General features: G+C 40.1%; 1 protein-coding gene across 1 annotated transcript; it reads right to left on the bottom strand.

The window, feature by feature from the left end:
- Nucleotides 1-1,415: 1,415 nt before the first annotated feature.
- On the bottom strand, nt 1,416-12,438 carry LOC102224719 (transcription factor MafB-like). The gene is made up of 5 exons (XM_023340110.1): nt 12,316-12,438; nt 10,028-10,838; nt 9,656-9,937; nt 6,951-7,169; nt 1,416-3,948 (listed from the first exon to the last, which is right to left on the bottom strand). Exons 2-5 carry the CDS (start codon nt 10,643-10,645, stop codon nt 3,784-3,786), a joined length of 1,284 nt encoding a protein of 427 aa, XP_023195878.1. The 5' UTR covers nt 10,646-10,838; nt 12,316-12,438; the 3' UTR covers nt 1,416-3,783.
- Between the last annotated feature and the right edge of the window lie 7,084 nt (nt 12,439-19,522).

The following is a 19,522-nucleotide window of genomic DNA, read 5'->3' as shown; positions in this document are numbered from 1 at the left end:
AGCAATTTATTGGGTTGTTAATTTAGGAAAACAGAGTTATGACAGTCTGTCTGGCTCCCAGAGCCGGTCTGGGATTAAACAGGACCGGAGGGAGGATCTGACATGGTGGCCACAACCACCACAGCGGCCCATTTCATCTTTTATATTGACCATTGTTTGATGGTGTTGTTGTCTACGTTTACTAATGAATTAATTCCTTAAAGGAATGTTCAGAGGGGTTTATTTTAAAAATAGTAGTATAACTCTTGGATTTTTTATTTTGTATGAATAGGTGTTTTTCTGTTGTTATTTTTTTTTCCAAGGCTGAAGCTAATCTGACCTGGGCCATCAGCAACGGTAATAATTTTACTGATTAAAAGTAAAACGTTTCATAAACAAATTTGTACTGTTCTTGAACTGCATTTGGGGGTATGAAAAAAAAAAAAATCAGTTCAAGATCCATAAATTGCCCCTGGGCAATTTGGACACCACAGCACTAGGTGGTGCTACAGCATCTGCTTGCTTTCCTATTGACAAACAGGGCATTTCAGATTTTTTTTATTTTTTTTTAATTTACAGTGTAGTGTGTGGCCTGTAATAAATCTCACACTTCTAATGCAGCCCATGTTTCGAACTGGCACACAAGGTACCCTTTTATTGTTTAACATACTTTATCATTTTTCCTCCAAAATGTCTGGGCACGCCACTGAAGAACGACCACTTACTTATCTTAAAAACTTGGTGGTTTATGGCTTAGTGTTTTGTGAAGCACTAAGCTGATATAAGATATAACTAGAACATTTTTCGTCCTGTCCTCTGAAACCTCGATTGCCCTTGGCGCCTCCAGGCCAGCAGGGGGCCTTCAGTGGCCGCTTATTGTACTTTTGCCTTGGGCCGGCTCTCCTACAATACTCTGCCTCCTGCTTTTGAACACCTTTAGATATATTTGTCACACATCCGCATGAACATAGGTAGATAGATTATTCAAGATGTGTGTGTTTTGGATGCATTTTGTGTCAGAGTATGTCTGACCACTAGCAGTCGTGCTAACGCCCCCACCCCCCACCCCACGCCCTCCACCCCTTCCCAAACTCCCCTCACAAAGCAACAATGGACGCCGGCAGTGAACAGCCATAGTGCTATTGTAGCCCTAATCCTGCTCCATTATACAGACCAGAGAGAGAACGAGAGACACACACACAGAGGGGGAGGCAGAGCCGAAGATGAGGTCATCCCAAACAGCACACACCCAGGGTCAACGCTTCACTATAGAAGCACAGAGATAAAGGGAGGGATGGATGGGCATGTGGCTGCCAAAAAAAAAAAAAAAAAGGCCTACCGGGGACAGAATGTGGGAGATACACGGATATGAGAACGTGAGGGGAGAGGAGGTTAACACCTCGCTGCAAGGTGTGCAATAAAACATGGACACAATGCAAGGTTGTTGTTGTTTTTTTTTTAAAAAACAACTTTGTTTATTTCATACGTGTATGAAACCACACTACAATGGGAGCGGGAAACCACGGCGATGGCCCTCGCTTCTGTAATAATGTTAATTCTAGTCACGACAGAGTAAAATGATAAACTGTAGGAAAGTAAAAATACACACTAATGGAATGGAAACCAGTGAAATAATTAGAAGTACATAAATAAACATTAAATACTGAATAAATAAGTGAATAAATAAAAGAACAATTGATTTCTTTTCTTTTTTTCTTTTGTAACTACACTCACACAAAATAAATAGCCTCTAATGAATGAAATCTGGCGTTGTACCTCCAGCTCAGAAAATATCTCAACAACAGTGTGTGTTTCCGTCTTTGTTTTCATCCCTGAACTGTTAATTAGTCCCACAGTGTCTGAGTCCACAGTGACCAGCTCTGTGGTGTCACAATTTGCTTTGGATAAGGAGACCTGCAAAGGTCTTCCCCAAAACACATCTTCCTATTTACACCAAGCTTTCTGTGTCTTTATTCTGCGATGGATTGCTTCGAAATACGTTCCCAGAACCCCACATCTCTGCATTAGCAGAAAAAAAAACAACAACAAAAAAAACTTGATTGTTTGTAGCAAACAGCAAGTCTGTACTTTGTTCTTGGCTGAAGGCCACTAATTAATATGTTCAGCTAGTAAGAAAAGGAGACTCCTTTTGCTAAAACACAAGAGCAATGTCACTATCACTGATGGATTCCTCTGAAAGGTATCCTTGTACATTCTTTAATCTATGATTATTCTTTTTTTTATTATTCTTTTTTTTAATTTTTTACAAAGAATAACAAGTGTTGGTGAGCTTAAAAACTTTGGTAGGCAACTGTGAAATATTAGCTGGCAAATATTCAACTGCATGCCATGGAAACGTGATCCAATCCCATATCACTCCACGTATCATCACTGCACTACTCAGACCTCTGCAGCTTTAGCAGCTTATTGTAAAAAAAACAAACAAAAAAAAAACAAAAGAAGAAGAAGAAGAAAAAATGCTACAGTGAGCCTTGATTACTCATTTGGACATATGGAAAGTACATAGCAGATATATTCTATTATTGCATAGATACCACGCTCAGCAGTGTGAGGGACTATAAAGCTCTTTTGATCTGTTGCACTGATTTCAGGAGAGCTCTCAGGAGGTTTTTGTGTGTTCACAGAAAAGTGTATATTCAGTGCTTTGCAAAAATATGAATATCCCCTTTTCTTTTTTTTACATTTTGCAACTTAATAACCATATACTTTAAAGGGGCAGGGTTGTGTGTTTTCCAGACACTTAATGCCATTATGTAGCACATAATGTTATGTTAACTTGAGTTGCTATAAAACTGCTATCAAATATGACATTTTACTTTGTAATTTAGTGCCTTGATCTTGAGTCTTTGTCTCTTTAAAAACTCCTGCTCTTTCTCAGAAAAGTCAATTTTACAGTATACTGCCCCTTAAATGCATTTCAGAGATTCTCTTTTTGTGTTGGACCAACATAAAGTAGCAAAACTACTGTGAAGTGGAAGGAATATGATCACCAAAAGCATGACATTCCTACCATAAATACTTTTTACCCCCCTTCACCTGTTGGTTAGAGCTGATGGGAAATGCACAATAGAGGAGAACTAGTTGGAGCCTGCAAAAGCTTAAAAACATGGGTGCAGCCAGAGCTACAACCAAATGGTTCGGCTCCAAGCATATTGGGTTGTTAGAATGGCCCAGACATGAAATTATTTTATTTATTTATTTTTATTTAAAAACCTGTGCTGAGATTTTACATTTTGTCACTGAATCTGGCTGAGCTGGAGTCAGGTTGGAAAATTTTCAGTTCAACTATTTAGAGAAAATACCCTGAAGAGACTTGCAGCTGTTATTGCCTCAAAATGAGTTTCTAGAAAGTGCTGACTGAACAATAAAAGTTTTTTGATTTAGAGAAGAAAAAAAGAACTTCTCCTTTCAGTTCGCAATTATGCACTGTTTTGTGTTGGTCAGGAGCAAAAATGTCAATAAAACACATAGTGTTTGGTTTTTACGTGTCAAAATGTAAAAAAAAAGTTAAAGGGATATGAGAACTTTTGGAAGGCTCTTTATCTACAAAGTCAGACCGCATTGCTTAATTCCCCCCCCACCATTCAAAGTGTGTTTTTCACAGTTGGAAAGCCCAAACGCTACCTGAAAACGCCTCTCTTTAAAATGCCTCTCACACATAAACACAACCATGCACACACACAGATCTTAGTTTTCTACCCCCTCCTGCGTCCCCCAGAGTGTCATCACTCATCAGCATGTTGCTCCATGTTGGCTGGTCTTGTTTTTAAATGCTTGATAAACTCAGAGGAAGTAGTCGGGGGGCGGGGATGGTGGGTTACTGGTGCGCGTCTGAGGGGCCGCCTCGCCGCCGGCTCCCGGGTTTGTGCTGAGGAGTTTCTCGTAGCGAGCCTTGTAGGCGTCCCTCTCCCTCAGCACCCGGGTCAGCTCACACTGCAGCTGATCCAGCTAAGGAGTTTAGAAAAAAAAAAAGCAAAAACAAACAACAGCACAGAATTATTGCTTCTTTGAGTTTTTCTTAATGGCAACGCAAGGATTTAGTGAAACAGACTGCAAAATATATCAGCAGAACGTTCCGGTAATGTCTGCGCTGTTTCACGTTCCCAAAGTTTTTAACTTCCCGTTCATTAAAACTTTGTAAGAAACGTCACACACACATCGTTGCAGAAGGACATTATTATTACACTGACCCACCTAAAGCCGGTCTATGTCTAGGAGATCTGATGCCGTTTATACAGAAAGATTAGGCGTTCGAGGGATCAATTCCTCTCTATCTGGAATCCGGTGCTGACGTACCTACACAGACTCAAAGCCATACCTTCTTAATCCCATCAAGCATTGTTTTAATCTATTAGTTTATATATTAAATTATTTGAAAGTTATTTTATTTCTTCATTTATTATTTTCTATTTTCGGTTTTTTGGGAAACTATGGTTTCCCCATACAAAATATTTTAAGTAGTTTGTTCCTGGTGATAAAAATGATTCAAGGTTTACATTTTGTTTACAACCTTTTGGTTCAATGGTAGCTCTAGGTGTCCATTTGTAATTGCAAAAATAGTTCAAACACTTTATTTTTTTTAATGCCAGGATTCTCATTTGAATTTAGTTCTGGACTTTGACTATATGTGTTGATTGAAACCATCCCTCTGCAGTCTGTGTGGTTTAGATCAGACTCGGTGTCAAACTCGGTTTCATTTTGGGCCGTATCAAAAATCATAACGTTCTTAAAGGGCCGGTTGAACCAGAATGTATCGATAAAACCAATCAAACTGTTAAAATGTTAACAAATAGCTGTCCCTCCAGGATTTTATGATTACTTTTGTGGGGGAATTTTTTTGATATTTGTGCTAGTGTATAACTTTAAATGTGACTTTTTATTCCTCGCCGTAACCATAACTTGGTATCAAGTAAGGCTGAGGGGTAGCAGTCAATGAAGCCCAATGTTTATTGATGAATTTTCAGAAAAATTTGCAGTGAAAGGAGAAAAAATGTGGGGATCTATTGATTTTGTGTGAATTTTGCATATCTGTGAAAAATTGGAAGGACTTATTGATGTAACTTGGAGCCTAGCGGGCCACATAAAAAGCTCCGGCGGGCCAATTTTGGCCCCCGGGCCTTGAGTTTGGCACATGTGCTTTAGATCGTCTTCCAAGTGAAAAATACAGATTCACCTTCAAGTGTTTGGTGAAGATAAATCAAGAAATTTCTTCCAGCATTTATCTCCATCCACCTTCCCATCCTACTAGCTTCCTTCAGATTTCTCCCCACAGCATGATGTGACCACCACCATACGTCACAGTGGGCAGGTTGCGTTGAGGTGGATGTGCAGTGACTTTCTAGCCTCTCATCTATCTTGGCCGGATTTGAGGAATTCAGGGGAAAAGGTTGCTCTGTCAACAGATTGTCCCACCTGAGCTGTGGATCTTTACATCTCTTTTTCAGACATGCCAGGAGCTTTTTAGCCGATTCTCTGATTACTGCTTTTGTGTGAAAGAGTAAATAATGCTCAAAGCCTCTGATTCTACTTTCATAACATACTGTTTTAAACTTCTCCACACTTTTCTGTCTGACCTTATCAGCACCAAGGTCTTTGGTCTTCATGATGCTGCTATAAGAAAGAGCTTCACAGAACGCCTGGATGCATATTGGCGCTAAAATGCACTCAGGTGGACTTTAGCTTCAAGTTAGGTGACTTATGAAGGCAATTGGTTGGTTTATTTAGGGGCATCAGAGTAAAGGGGGTTACATAAACAAGGCTTGTCACAGAAAGCAATAAATTACAATCATGATGAATTAAAACAAACTCAATAATTTCAATTCTCTCTCTTTCTACCAAAGCTGGATGATAAAAGTCTTCAGCCAAGCCCTTATTTTGAAGGGCAGTTTGGCTCACAGAGAGTCCACAATTCATTCTATTTGTTGTTTCTGAGTTGTTTGTTTATTTTGGACACTTCAAATGACTTACAGTCCTAGTGGTAACTGTTCATTAGAATTTAAAGTTGATTAATCTCTAAAAATGTGTCCTTGCATTATTATGCCATTTCCGTTATGTTACTTGAAAATGGTCTCAAAGCAACGATGTTATCGTTTATCGCGATAACTTCTGGGACAATTGAAGGTCCAGTAAAAATAGTTATCACAACAGGCCTAAATATGACCCTATGCTAAACTTTTCATATCATTATTTTCTTTCCATTTTACAATGACCCTTTATTTTGTGTTGGCCTATCACATTAAATCACAATGAAACGCACGGAAAGGTGATGTTTACTATTGTGGTAACACTTTAATTGTGCATAAAACCTGTCATGAACATGAAGGAGTCTTCATGAATGTTTATGACTGCTGTCATTAAGTGTCATTCGGTAAATGACACTTTAAATGCATATTTAATGCAAAGTTGCATTAAAAGTGCATAAAAAGTGTCAACTCGGCATTATTTGGTAAATACTGACACTTTTTAAAGCAAAGTTGCATTAAACCTTGCGTCAAAAGTTCATTCAAATTGTTAACCTTGCATTAAAACAAAATTTGGAACAAACTTCCAGAAAACTGTAAAACAGCTGAAACACTGACTTCTTTTAAATCTCAACTGAAAACCCACCTGTTTAGAATTGTATTTGAAATGTAATCAATTACAAATTTATTGATGTAACTTGACTTAATGCTTGATTCTATGTTGCATTGTGATTCTGTGTTTGTAACGATGTAAAGCACTTTGAAATGTCTTGCTGCTGAAATGTGCTATACAAATAAAATTTGATTGATTGATTGATTAAAAGTGTCACTATTTACCGAATCCCACTTCATGACAGCAGCCATTTAGCGTTCCTGAAAACCCCTTCATCTTCACGACAAGTGTCACGTCAGTCTTACATGCACACCCCGTCAAATAAAGTGTTACCAAGTCTGTCAGTCACAGTTTTAAGCGTTAGTGTGTGCGTCTACCTGTTGTGTGAGCAGGTGTTTCTCTGACTCCAGCGCGTGCCGGTGCTGCAGGCGCTTGTAGCGGCAGGACTGGGCGTAGCCGCGGTTTTTGAGCGTGCGACGCTTCTGCTTCAGGCGCACCACCTCGTCCTTGCTCACGCCACGCAGGTGTCGGTTGAGCTCGCGCACCGACAGGCTCACCAGCTGCTCGTCGGAGAAGCGCTCGTTCACCCCGCATGGCTGGGCAGATGGGCAAAAACACAGCTGCAGAGTTAGCGCGGTGGCAACAGCTCCAACGCCGAGAGGAGTGTGCGTGTTAAAGGAGGGTGAAATGAGTTTGGGAAAACATTTAGACTTTTATGTTACTACGATGTTTTGGCTACGTGTGATGTGTTAAACATGGTTTGTGTGTGTGTGTGTGTGTGTGTGTGTGTGTGTGTGTGTGTGTGTGTGTGTGCGTGTGTGTGTGTGTTTGTTTCTAATACCTCGTGGGGACCATTTTCCTGACACGTACTACGTTGTGGGGACCCACAAGGGGAAACGCTGGTTTTGGGTCAGGGGTCAGATTGTGAATGTGAATTGAGTTTTGGTTAGGGTTAGGTATGTAATGGTTAAGGTTAGGATAAGGGTAAGGGTAAGGTTTGGGCTGTAGAAATGAATGGAAGTCAATGGAAAGTCCCTGCAAAGATAGCCGCGCAAATATGCGTGTGTGTCGGTGTGTGTCGGTGTGTGTTGGTGAGCACGTCTGTCTGTCAGGATGCACATTTCGGCACCACATGTCCATAATCTGTCATGTAATCTGACTAAGTGTGGGTGACAGTTATCAGGATTAGGTACAGCAATAATAGCAGATATTATCGTAAGCTCATGCTGTGCTCCATATAAAGATCCATCGAGACATCTTGATCAACCAGAACACAGCGTATAAAGTTTATTTACCTGTGGTGCTGCATTCATTGGAGATCATTTCATAAGGATTTAATGCAAACTTGCTTTAGTGTAGTAGCAAAAGGAGGATAATGCCTTTTTCCTGATGAGTCTGACCTACAGTATGTCTGTGGTTAGTAATACAAAGGCTACAGATAAAGAATGTTTCTATTATAAAAGAGAGCTAAAACCTCTTCACAGTTTAATGTTTTTTTTTTAATGTATTTACATTATTGTCACTATATATCTACTTGCAAACACGAATGATTTAGCAGTGTTATGCTTTTAAAGGACTTCTTAAAGAAAGTTTATAGTTTTTGCTTTGGTTTAGTTGTGACTTATTCTTACAACTGGAATCTGTGACATCTGTCACCTTTGGCTTAAAAGTGCTACTTTGAGAAAGAAAAAAAAACAGTTGGAGTTGCTTATTTCTTTATTCTAAATGACAGGACTGTAAAACAAACAAAAAACAAATTTCCCCAAATTTTAAGCATTTAAACACTGAAAGTATTTCCTCTACCATAAATTAAACTGGATTGTCTGTAACTGATAAACATACAATGCAAATCCATAGAAGTGCAAATTAAAAGTTAATAACTGACTATTTACACCTTGCTATGTGTGAGTCAGCCATATTGGAATTTGAGGCCTGTGTTGGTGAAGAAGCTGCTGCTTTCCGCATCAGAATACCAGCTTCAGGAATTCCCAGACATTGGAATTACAAATTAATGTTTGTTAGAGATTTTTCTCCTGCCAGACCTAAAGATCTAAAATGGTGATATTGCCTCAGGAATCACTATAGCTCTTGTCATAAACTTTTAGTTAGGCTTTCAATCGGCAGTTCTTTGAGTTTATTTGGTGTCAGACATGAGACTTTAAAGCTTCTATTAAAGAAACACTTCTATGGTCTTTGAATGCATAAATCGTAGAGATTGTTGTTACCTGTTTCCATTGCTAATTGTAGTTAGCATTGTCATTAGAAACAATTAGCATATCCCACTGATTTCTGACCTGCAACTGGACCACTCTCAGTTTAAAGTTTATTGAATTAGTCTTAAGTCTGTTTCTAAACATGTTGCAGTGATTGGTTCAATTAAAAGCAGCTCAACAAGTTATCAACTGTTTTGGCTAATATTAGCTAATGCAGCTAATACCTGCATATTAACATATAACAAAATTAGAAATTCAGACTTCAGATCCTTCTACAGTGACCCTTTTAGGCCTCCAAGGCAATGAATGGCGACTGCCCATCCTCAGATTCAAAAGGTGGCACCTTTTAAAGAAAACCTCAAATACCTCGAAGGAATCCAACATGAGTGGCTATTTTGATAAGAATGCAGGATGATAAATATGGACTTTTTGACGAAGAAAAATGATCCTTCTATTTTTGTAATTGAGAAAAATACTTTGAAAAATGTTTTAATGTCCTTTCTGAGTGTGACCTAAGCAAAGATGTTGAAAACAAGGGTTAGTTCCCTGGTTTTATCCCACTCTAACGTTTCACCTACTCTCAGACACAGTTACCTTTTAGTTGTTTGCTTTTTAATGAAACTTTCACAATTCACAAAAGACCTTCTATAAACACAAAGAGCAACACGATAGTCTGTTTTTTCAACAACTTTCTGTTGCTGGGAAAAGGCTTACGCTCGTGAGGACATTGTCACTGGTCAAACTGGTGGTCAGAAGTCTAGGCCATTTGTGTAGAAGTGTGTTTCAAGGTCTTGCATCTTTGATTTTCTGTTGTGCACTGTCAGCGAACCTTTATCACGAGCACAAGTCTTTACAGACGTGATGCTTACCTGGCTGACGTGTGACTGGTGATGATGGTGATGGTTGGCATGAATGGGATGGTGAGGATGATGATGGTGATGTTGGTGGTGATGAAGGCGGCCCTGGGGGCTGAGTGGCTGTGGGTAAGGAACTGAGGCAGGGGCGCCATTAGGGAGCGTGGGAGGGGCGGATGACAGGAAGACTAGCGGACGATGGCACATGTCTGCCGCCTTGGTGCAGGAGATGTCTCCTCCACTGTCACTGCTGGAGTCTCCCAGGTTGCTGCTTGAGCTTTGAGAAAGACCTGGGAACTGGTAGGTTGAACAAGAAGAATAAAATCAGCCCTTCAAAGGATAGAGGCGCAAGAAATGAGAAAATAGCCCTGGAGTTGTTGCCATTACCTGCGAGCTCACCGCTGCGGCAGCTGAGTTCAGCAAAGCTTCCACGGCGTCTTCGCATCCCAGAAAGCCATTCCCCGGTCCCCTCTCTCTGTCGCCTCTTTCTGGAACTCCACCCAAAGCTCCTAGCAAAGTGGCCGGCCCCGTCACCTCCCCTCCAAACTGTTGCTGCAGCGCCGCCAGCCATATCAGGTCCTCAAGAGAGGCAGGAGTGGGGCCTTGAGGGCCACCATGTGCGGGACTGCTCTCCACATTTCCCTGGGACCCAGAGCTGATGCCAGAGGTGAAGCTGTTGGATATGGACAGAGGGAAGGAGATGGAGGAGGACGATGACGAGATGGAGGAAGAGCCCGAGGGTGGCGGGTGCGCATCGCTGAGAGTCGGCGAAGGCGGCAGCGAGTTGTAAGGACTGGAGCTCAAACTGGAGTCATGTGGAGGGTTGCTGGTGTACGGAGAGCTCGAGGGGTCATGGGGTAGGCCAGATTTGGGGTACGAACATGGAGGAGGAAGCGGAGGCGTGTCCGATTTCACCTCAAACTTGAGAAGGTCAAAGTCGTTGAGGTACTCCATGGCCAGGGGGCTGGGTGGGAGAGACGGCATGGGGAGGGAAGGAGAAGACATGGCGTCTGCTGCTGGAGCTACTGGGAGCTTTTACTGGGTTTCTCCGTGTGTCAGGATTTCAGGAAAGCCCGCTCCGCTGCCACGGCGCAGCTCATAGACGGCAACAGTAGTGATACCAGGAGGTAAAGTGATTGAGGAATTTCCACTGTGAGAAATTGTTCGTCTCCTCGATCTCGTCTGTGATTCTTGTGTCCTGCAGAAACAAAACCAGGGTCACAGGAAAGAGAGTGCGTCTTTACTCTCCATTTCGTCAGATTCACAATAACTGATACTGGTTGTATATTTCCTAGTTCTTAAAATATACAACCAGACATGCTTTCTCACTGTCAAAACATCTTGGCAACCGGCAGATCAGCTTGGGATTGTTCAAAAAAAGAATAACTTAACAGGTGGAGGCTGTAATATAGCTCATACTGTGTTTATTTCCGTTTAAAGCTTGTACTTTGACATTGCAACAAACCTTTAAGAAGGTTTTCTGCAATGTCATTAATGACTTTTCAAACTAAAACTCACCTCGCATAATTTAGACTTTAAAATTTTTATTCGCACATCTCATAAATCATTTAAAAAGCCGTAAAATTTCAAATGTTACACAATTAGCAAATAACAACTCAAAGACTAATTAACTAATTTTTAAAAGCTAGAAGGTTGCCAGACAGTACCATCCTTTTGCTGTCACTTTATAAACTCAATATTTTAGTACTTGTTCACAGGATCTAAAAGCTGCATATATGTGTGTATAAAAGTCCTACCTTTGTTTAAGATAACTTTGTTTATTTTAAATGATCTAATCAAGTAAATTGCCTACTTTTCCATAAATAAAGTAGATACTTTAAACCACATTTCAGGTTGGTCGCATCCTGAGGTGTAATCTTTACATACCTACCATACAGCAGACAACCCAATACATATAACATCAAATAATAATAATAATAAAAAACATCCCACTGGACTCAATACTAACTTGAGCACAAAAATTAAATGGGCCTAATCATTTTTGACAGAAAGATACACGTCTCAAGACACCAAATCCAATTATCAAGAGGTTCAGACTTTAATCCAGGCCAAGAGACTTTCAGAAAACAAAGTGAAAAACATTTTTAACATGGCTCAGGAGTCAGAATATGATTTGTGACAAACTTGATGATCACTGAAAAAGTTTTACGTCATAATTTTAAGTCTTGGAAACCAATAATCTCACATTAGTACACAAGGCATTCGTTCAATTCAAAGACATCACCACACATCGCGTTCTAATATGACCAAAAAGCCCAAACTTTTTAATCCAATCTGCATCGCTAAGGATATCAAAGAAAGCTTGAGAAGAGCTAAGCTGTTTCCCACCTACACTAATTACAGACCTTCAGATTTAATTATTGTAATTATCCAAATGAACACCTAATTAAAAATCCACCTTCAACTGGTGCCTTTGGTGCACAGCCCATTAGTCCTGCACCCCTGCGGCTTAAAATGGATTGTAAAAGAAAGCAAACAGTGTCAGGGCTCCATGGAGGCCTCAGTCTGGCTCCGGACCAGAGTCACGGCGAAAACACACTTCGCGAAAGAACAAAAGTAGAACAAAAGTAGAATGAAAGTAGAATGAAAGTGGAACGAAAGGAAGTCCTGGAAATCAGATAGGCGTCAATCAAGGAGGAAGGAAATCGTCTTACCGCCGGTCATAGAGATGAAGGATGGTTACGAGCTTTTTTCAGGCATCCCCACCAGACACACACACACAAATAATTGACTGACTGACTGGTTGACTGACACGTTTGGAAAGAGACACAGAGGAAACAGTGTGTGTAGGGGTGGGTGTGCGTGCGTGTGTGTGTGTATGGTGTGTGAGTTTAGCTCTCTGTCACTGAGTGCCACTGCCCCCTTCCTTCCCCCCCCTCACTGCAAATCCCTGTTTGCAACAAGCCCTCCCCTCTCTGCCCCCCCCTCAGCCCTCTCTCATGGATCACAGGCATGTTCACACAGTCTGGCAATGTCTCGCTCCCTCTCTATCTTTTATCCTTTTTTTTATTATCTTGTTTTTTTGTTCACCTTGTTTCTCCTTAATGCTCACACAGACAGACCTACCTTCACATTCCCATCTCACTCTTTGGGGTTGCTGCCTATCAGTCGATAAACTGTCAGAGTCGCTGTAAAACTAACTTTCTACCAGCTCATGACTATTCTATCAGAAGTTTTCCCTCACACCTTTATGTCATATTGCTAAATCGGACTCTACCTGGCTCAATACTTAGCTGAAAACACATTTGTTGTCATGCCCCTAGTTGAACTCCAGACTCTGTGCTGCCTCACCGTGGACAGTCCTACTGACCAAAGAGTTAATGTTGGCGCTTGGACGTGATTGTGCAAAAGTCATCGTACCCCCTTGAGCCTGTGGACTTTTTGGCACATCAGATCTACAACACTCATTTTATTGTGGTGTAAGAGAAGAACACAAAGTTTTTTTGATCAACCAAAAATCTTTAAGGTCACTCAGTTTGATCTGATACCCCTAAAAACACAAACAGTGGAACCGACTCCCTTCATACCGGTGTGTTATTTGGTGTCCCATGAAGACCGCGAAGGTTTGCTGTAGAACATCTGTGAACAAACAGCACCATGAAGACCAAGGAATACAGCAGACTTGTGCAAATGTATAGGGCAGAGTTAGACCTGAATATGATATCTCAAGCTTTACCCCGTTTCATGGAACACTTATCCTGAAAACTGGAAGAGTGTGGCTCAACTACAAACTACCAAACTACTGAAAATGACAGGCCCGGCAGGGAGGGCGTTGATCCCACAGGGACCTGAAGGCTCAGGTCCAGTGCAGTTCTTGCATAAATGAGTTTTTCCATCTAAAAATACAGAGTAGAGTTTTATTACTGTTAAATTTAGTTTTAAATATCTGTATAGAAGGGAACAATCCAGTTTAGGCTTGGCCAATCTTATTATTTGGGATTTGAAACCAGAGATGATTTAAAAAGAAAAAGAAAAAACAAAAACAGCAGCCCTGTAGATTATTGCTTATGTGAACCAGACACAAACGTCAGTGTATCTATTCAGCTGTAGAGTGAGATGACCTTTTTGAATGCTAATGCCACCCCTTTGGCCATGTCAACCTGGGCAGAAAGCCATGCTGCCCATACCCAAAACCACCGCTGGTAGCTCTGGAGGAGTCGGAGAGATCCAAAAGTCAGTTGACAGAATCAGTTGCACTCCATATATATGGCCTTTTTGGGTGAATGGCAATAGGAGAGCTATTATTGAAAGGAAACTATGAGTAGTACCTTGTGCTGTTTGACACACGGAGAATGTTGCTTTGGTAAGACGAGATCAAAACAGACATTTTTGGCCAACATGCATCCCACTGAATATTGCCCTAATCACACCATCCCGAATGTGTTGAATATGGTGGTGGCAACATTATGCTGTGGGGCTGGAAGCTGGCATGAGTTGAACATAAGTTGGGTGAATGAAAACCTGTTAGAGGCTTTAAAGGACTTGAGCCTGGGACTGAGATTCACCCAGCAGGACCATAACCTGGAACATACAGCTTGACCTATGATGTCATGGTTTAGCTCAAAACATGTTCATGAATGGCCCAGTTAAAGTCCAGAACTAGCTGTAATCGAGTGTCTATAGCAAGACAAAAAAATAAAAAATAAAAGAATGATGTTCATACACCAGTACTTTTTTTTTTTTTTTACTAAAAAGATCAATTTTCTGTAGATTAGACTTGCAGCAGTGATCATAGTGAAAGATGCTTTTACAAAGTCTTGATTCAAATGGAAAATGGACAATAAACCTTTTATTTTATTTTTTTTTTTTTGCAAAGAAAGAAAGAAAGAAAAATTGAAACCCATGTACCATTTTTCTTTCACCTCACAATCATGTGCCACTCTGTCATCTTGGTCTATCTCATTAAATCCCATAAAAACTCCTGAGCATTCTGCTCATGCAATGCCAATAAGTGTGGAAAATTTAAAGAAGCAATAATTATTTTTGCAAATCATTCTATAATGAAAGTCTAAATTATAATGTCACATTACTACTACGTATTTTCTGAGAAAAGTGTCCAGTTGGAAATATTCTTCTTCTCCTTGCACTTGTTGAAACCCTTTTGCCAGATTTCCTTGTTATATCTGCCATTTCAATAAAAATAAATAAAAAAATTTTTTTTTCTAAAGTTGGGTTAAAATATCAATCCAACGTCTTCACTTTCTAAGCCTAAGTACAATTATATATATATATATACATATATATATTTTTTTACAAGGATCAGCCTGTTTAATTTCAGAATTAGTAATGTAATTAACACATCTAGACAATTCTTTGAAAAATGTTATTAAATGTTTTATAATAAAGGTATCAAATAATTTCACACTGACAGTGTCTCAGTCATATTCCGTGCCTCTTGGACTTGGGATAAAAACCTTAAATGTGAACATTTCTAGCTCAGTGTTTCCCTCTACGAATCCTCAGCAGGGAAATGCACAACAAGCATTTCTCGATGCTCCTTAAAAGCTAAACTTGTTAATCCCGAGTCTCTGCGTGTCTTAATAGTGTCTCGCTGTGGAATCAGTGAGTTAATAGTGCCATCACAAATCTGACTTAGACAGCAAACAAAACCTTTAATGCAAGCAGACATGCTGACTGGTGGAAAAAAAAAAAAAAAAAACAGTCCGAGAAGCACAAACAAAAGTTTCAGACTGAATATTTCTGAAATTTACACAACAGAAAAAAAAACAACCCAGAATAAATACTTTATTTAGGAGGCAATCTAGCCTGAATGAAGACTGGTAAAATTACATCTGTTCTCTTTGAGTGTTTCTTTTTTACGCTCCCTGTTCCAGCTTCTCTATCTGACCATCGTGTGTTTCCAGGGAAAGCTTAGCAGCTAAACCAACAGGGCCTCCCGTGAGGGGGAGAGACAAAGACAGGCAGAGACACAGAGGAACTTACCTCATACTCTACTGCAAATGCTACATCCTCTACATCTGCAGTCGTGCATGCATTTATCCTATCGATTTTTAACGCACATTCAAGTGAGACCTTTGAACCCACTGTTTTTACCATTTACCATCCTGTTGCTATCGTTTAACTACCTATTGACCCAGATTACCGTAACGATTGAAAATACGAGTGAGTGAGTTGTCGCTGCATGCATACAGGATGACAGCGAGAAGGCCGAAACCGTCCAACTGGGAATAAAATACAGATATTATACATCCAAAAATCTTTCCCGTATAGTGAAGTGTACCTCTACCATCTTACACAAACAATAAAAATGGCTATTTTATCTTTAGGCCCGTCACAATGACAAATTCTGCTGGACGATGAATAGTCCCAGATCTTATTGCAATAAACGATAATATTGGTGTTTTGAGGCCATTTCCAAACAATATAATAACACACCCTGCCTGGGCTGCACTGCGAAGGCTTTTCACACAAACCTGACCCCAGAGTCAGGAAGAGAATGAAAGAAAACAAAACGGCTTTTAAAACGTTCAGCTCCTGTTTCATGGAGTGGTTTTAAAAAGATGTGAAATGGTCAGAGCTGGTTGCCAGGGAGACGTTAACGTCCATTAACTGCTCCAACATTCAGTAAATCAAAGAAATCGACTGCCTATGTTAATACAGTTACACACTGGAGCCACACAGAGAAAATATATTATTTACGTGTTTAGTTTACATTTATTTGCGCAATTTGCACAATCGTGTTTTTTGTGTGTTAAAGCTAGTGGGTACAGCGTATTTCTAGTTTTTGTTTCATACCAATTTAAATTACTTCCATTTATGTGAGCATAAAAACTAATACATGCTTAAACTCATCAAAAAACACAATTATTTGTTTGAAAGTTCTGCTGATTAAAAGCAGCAGCAGTTGAGCTTCAAGATGGCTTAAAAAAAATTCAAAACCCACAACAGTTTTCATAATTAGTTAGTTAGTTAGTTAGGTAGTTAGCTAGTTAATTTAACTGAAATGACCCTTTAAGCCAGAGCATCTCCCATTGTTGCTACAAAAACCTATGAATGGGACGCTGACCCCGCTGTCACCCTGTTTGCCCGGGTCTCACATCCTTCAGCGTTTATCCTTTGAGAGGCCATGTGAGGTCGAGTGACATGAGCCCTCGGAGTTGGAGAAACTCAGGAAAAGGCCTCGCTGTAAGCGCTGGTCACAGTTGACTTCAGAATCGTCGCTAAATCAATAAAAAAGAAAACAATAGGAGACGTGCATGCAGCCGGGTACGCTGGGAACGAGAGAGTGACGGAGCTAACGGTGGGCCGGCTCTGTTTGGACAGATGGTGTGATCTGGAGGCCTGCAGGGTCCCAATAACTCGGCCTTATCCCACATATACATGTCCTAATCCCTACTAACTCTGCTACAAGCAGCAGGCTTACACGTCTCACCTCACAAGAGCCCCCACCTCCCTCACTCCCATCCCTCCCTCTCCTTCCTCAGCCTTCCTCACTCATCACACACACACAGAAACACACACGCACAGGTGACACTGGAAAAGAAAACAGGGGGTCACACGACAGAAACTGATCACATTGGTGAAAATTGATACTCCAATCCAATTAATTGGTCATATCAGGTGAAACATGTAGGATCTGAGATGGTTTGAAATACATGTTATGCTGCCTTAATATATTTGTGTATATTCTTTATTAATACATTTTTGGCGAGGTTTTGAAAAATGTTGATGTTGATTGTCATTGTCCCTAAAAGTGAAATTTGGTATGAACTGGTGAGCCGCTGAGCAGTGAAGACGTCCACATCCCTCACGGATTTATTATGTTTGCTTGTTTATCACGTCTTAATGCTTCAGATAATCAAAACAAACAAACAAAAAAACGTCAATCACAGGCAACCTGAGGAAAAACAAAAGTCGTTTTTCAAATGATGGTGTAATTTATGAAGAGAGAAATAGTTTTCTAAATCGGCCATTTTGTGAAAATAGTAATTGGCACCTTTAATTAATTGTCATTAAGTTGTTGTCGTCAGATCGACTTCCATATCGACTCAGATGAGCCTGAGGTTCATGTTTATCTGGAAGTTCATGAGTCCATCCACTCTGCCAATTCGTACAACGTCTGATAGTAGAGCACACCATCACACAACCACCACCATGTTTCCATATTGGTATGATTTTTAATTTTTCTATAAAAAAATACATTTCTCCAAAATGCGCAGCTTTTTCAAGAAATTCCGCTTCATATTTTTTGGCTCTTTAAGATGCTATCATGGGAAACATTTGTTTTGTCATGTGTCTTTTTTATTGCTGCATTACTGAGTAAAGAATAAATGTGAATACAATACGCTAAAGCTGAGACAAAATTACATTCTAGGCTTAAAGTCATAATATGTGTATGTTCATATATATGTATGTATATAATTTTATCTTAAGTTTTTTCATTTCGCTAGCTTTCATTCCTAGATGAAGCCACTACAGGAGTTACTGCCACTAACTCTTCATGTTTTCTTACAGTCAATCCAGCAAAGCTAACTAACTTTTGCTAGAGCCGATAAAACAAAATAGGTAAGAAATAATGGATAAAATATGTGCCATTTCAAAATATCTGGAAAAAAACCTTTAATCTCCTTCCAACGAGTTACAGATTTTGCAACAAAATCTTGAATATTTAGGTTTTTTAACGATCTAAGCAGGACTTCAAATGAAGAAAGGATCACCTTCATGATACTCTGAGTAATCAGTTGGTGATGAATTATTGAAATGTTGTCAGTTTTGTAAAGGAAATGGGAGTATATTTTCATCAGACCTTTGTTTAGACCGCTATAACACCAGTACATTTCCATTTTGTTTAATTCACAGTAAGTCCAAAACACGGCTAATAGGCTGAAGATTAGTGTGACATAATACAATTTATTTATTTATTTATTTTACAGTAAATTACTTTGAAAATTACTCCTCTGCTTTGCCCGCAATATTTTTTAGGATCCCTCCAGTACCTCTGCTTCCCACTGTGTCATAACGTTTGTTTAATTAAATTTCTTTTCTTTGCATAAAACCGTGGAAATGTTACTCCACAGTATTCAAGCTGCGCTTTGTCCGCAGCTTGAAATATTGCAGTAATATCAGCAGGATGCCTCTCGGCTGTGCCTCAAATTCAGTGTAAGAAAAATGAAGTGAAACCAATGTTTTATTACAGCTTACCGAAATATTATGTAAATATACCCTTGGATGATCAATGTTTATCATTAAAACTCCCAAACTCTTAGCTTTTCTAATCTCAGTGTTTTCTTTCTTTCTAATCCATCACTTTAACTCCCAAGCTTTAAATTGCCCATTCCTAAATCTGACTTTGAGCTTGTGTAGCTTTGCGATTAAACATGTTCATACTCTTAAGGTATTTACAGGACCTTTATTGATTTTCTTGCCTCGCCAGACCGTCTTGCACCCCTGACGGCGTGTCGTTTGTGGATCTGCGTGTGCACGATGTTCCCGTGTTTACTCCTGCCTAGCTCCCACCCACACGTAGGGTCTCGTTGTGAGCGGGTTTATCGGGGCTAGTCGCGAGATTAGAGCTGATTCTCCCTCAGAGAACCCAATGTCAGATTAACAGAGAGCAGTTCGCATAAGCCGTCAGCGCTCCCGTTATTACCTCACCTCACCTCACCTCACCTCACGCGCCGTACCGTACCGTATCATATCGTATCGTATCGCATCGCATCGCATCGCATCGTATCGTCTCCCGCCGTCCGACCCCTCCTCAGACCAGTGAGCGGTTTTATCGTGATTAATTATTTAATTTCCCTTTATGCGCGGCTGATTCTTCCGCGGGGAAACTTTGACATTTTAGTCTTTAATCGCGAGTCCTCCGATGTAATTTAAGCCAACAATTGTTGGAAACGC

This window comes from Xiphophorus maculatus, chromosome 9 (genome assembly GCF_002775205.1).
Source record: "Xiphophorus maculatus strain JP 163 A chromosome 9, X_maculatus-5.0-male, whole genome shotgun sequence".
Taxonomy (NCBI): domain Eukaryota; kingdom Metazoa; phylum Chordata; class Actinopteri; order Cyprinodontiformes; family Poeciliidae; genus Xiphophorus; species Xiphophorus maculatus.
This window is presented reverse-complemented; position numbering and strand designations above follow the sequence as displayed.

What these genes read in the sequence shown, in the direction of transcription:
- LOC102224719 (XM_023340110.1), bottom strand. Translation starts at nt 10,645, where the DNA reads ATGTCTTCTCCTTCCCTCCCCATGCCGTCTCTCCCACCCAGCCCCCTG. An exon ending in ACCAGTCACACGTCAGCCAG is followed by an intron (nt 7,170 to 9,655) that starts GTAAGCATCACG and finishes CCATCTGCCCAG; the next exon opens with CCATGCGGGGTGAACGAGCG. An exon ending in AACACCTGCTCACACAACAG is followed by an intron (nt 3,949 to 6,950) that starts GTAGACGCACAC and finishes TAAACTCCTTAG; the next exon opens with CTGGATCAGCTGCAGTGTGA.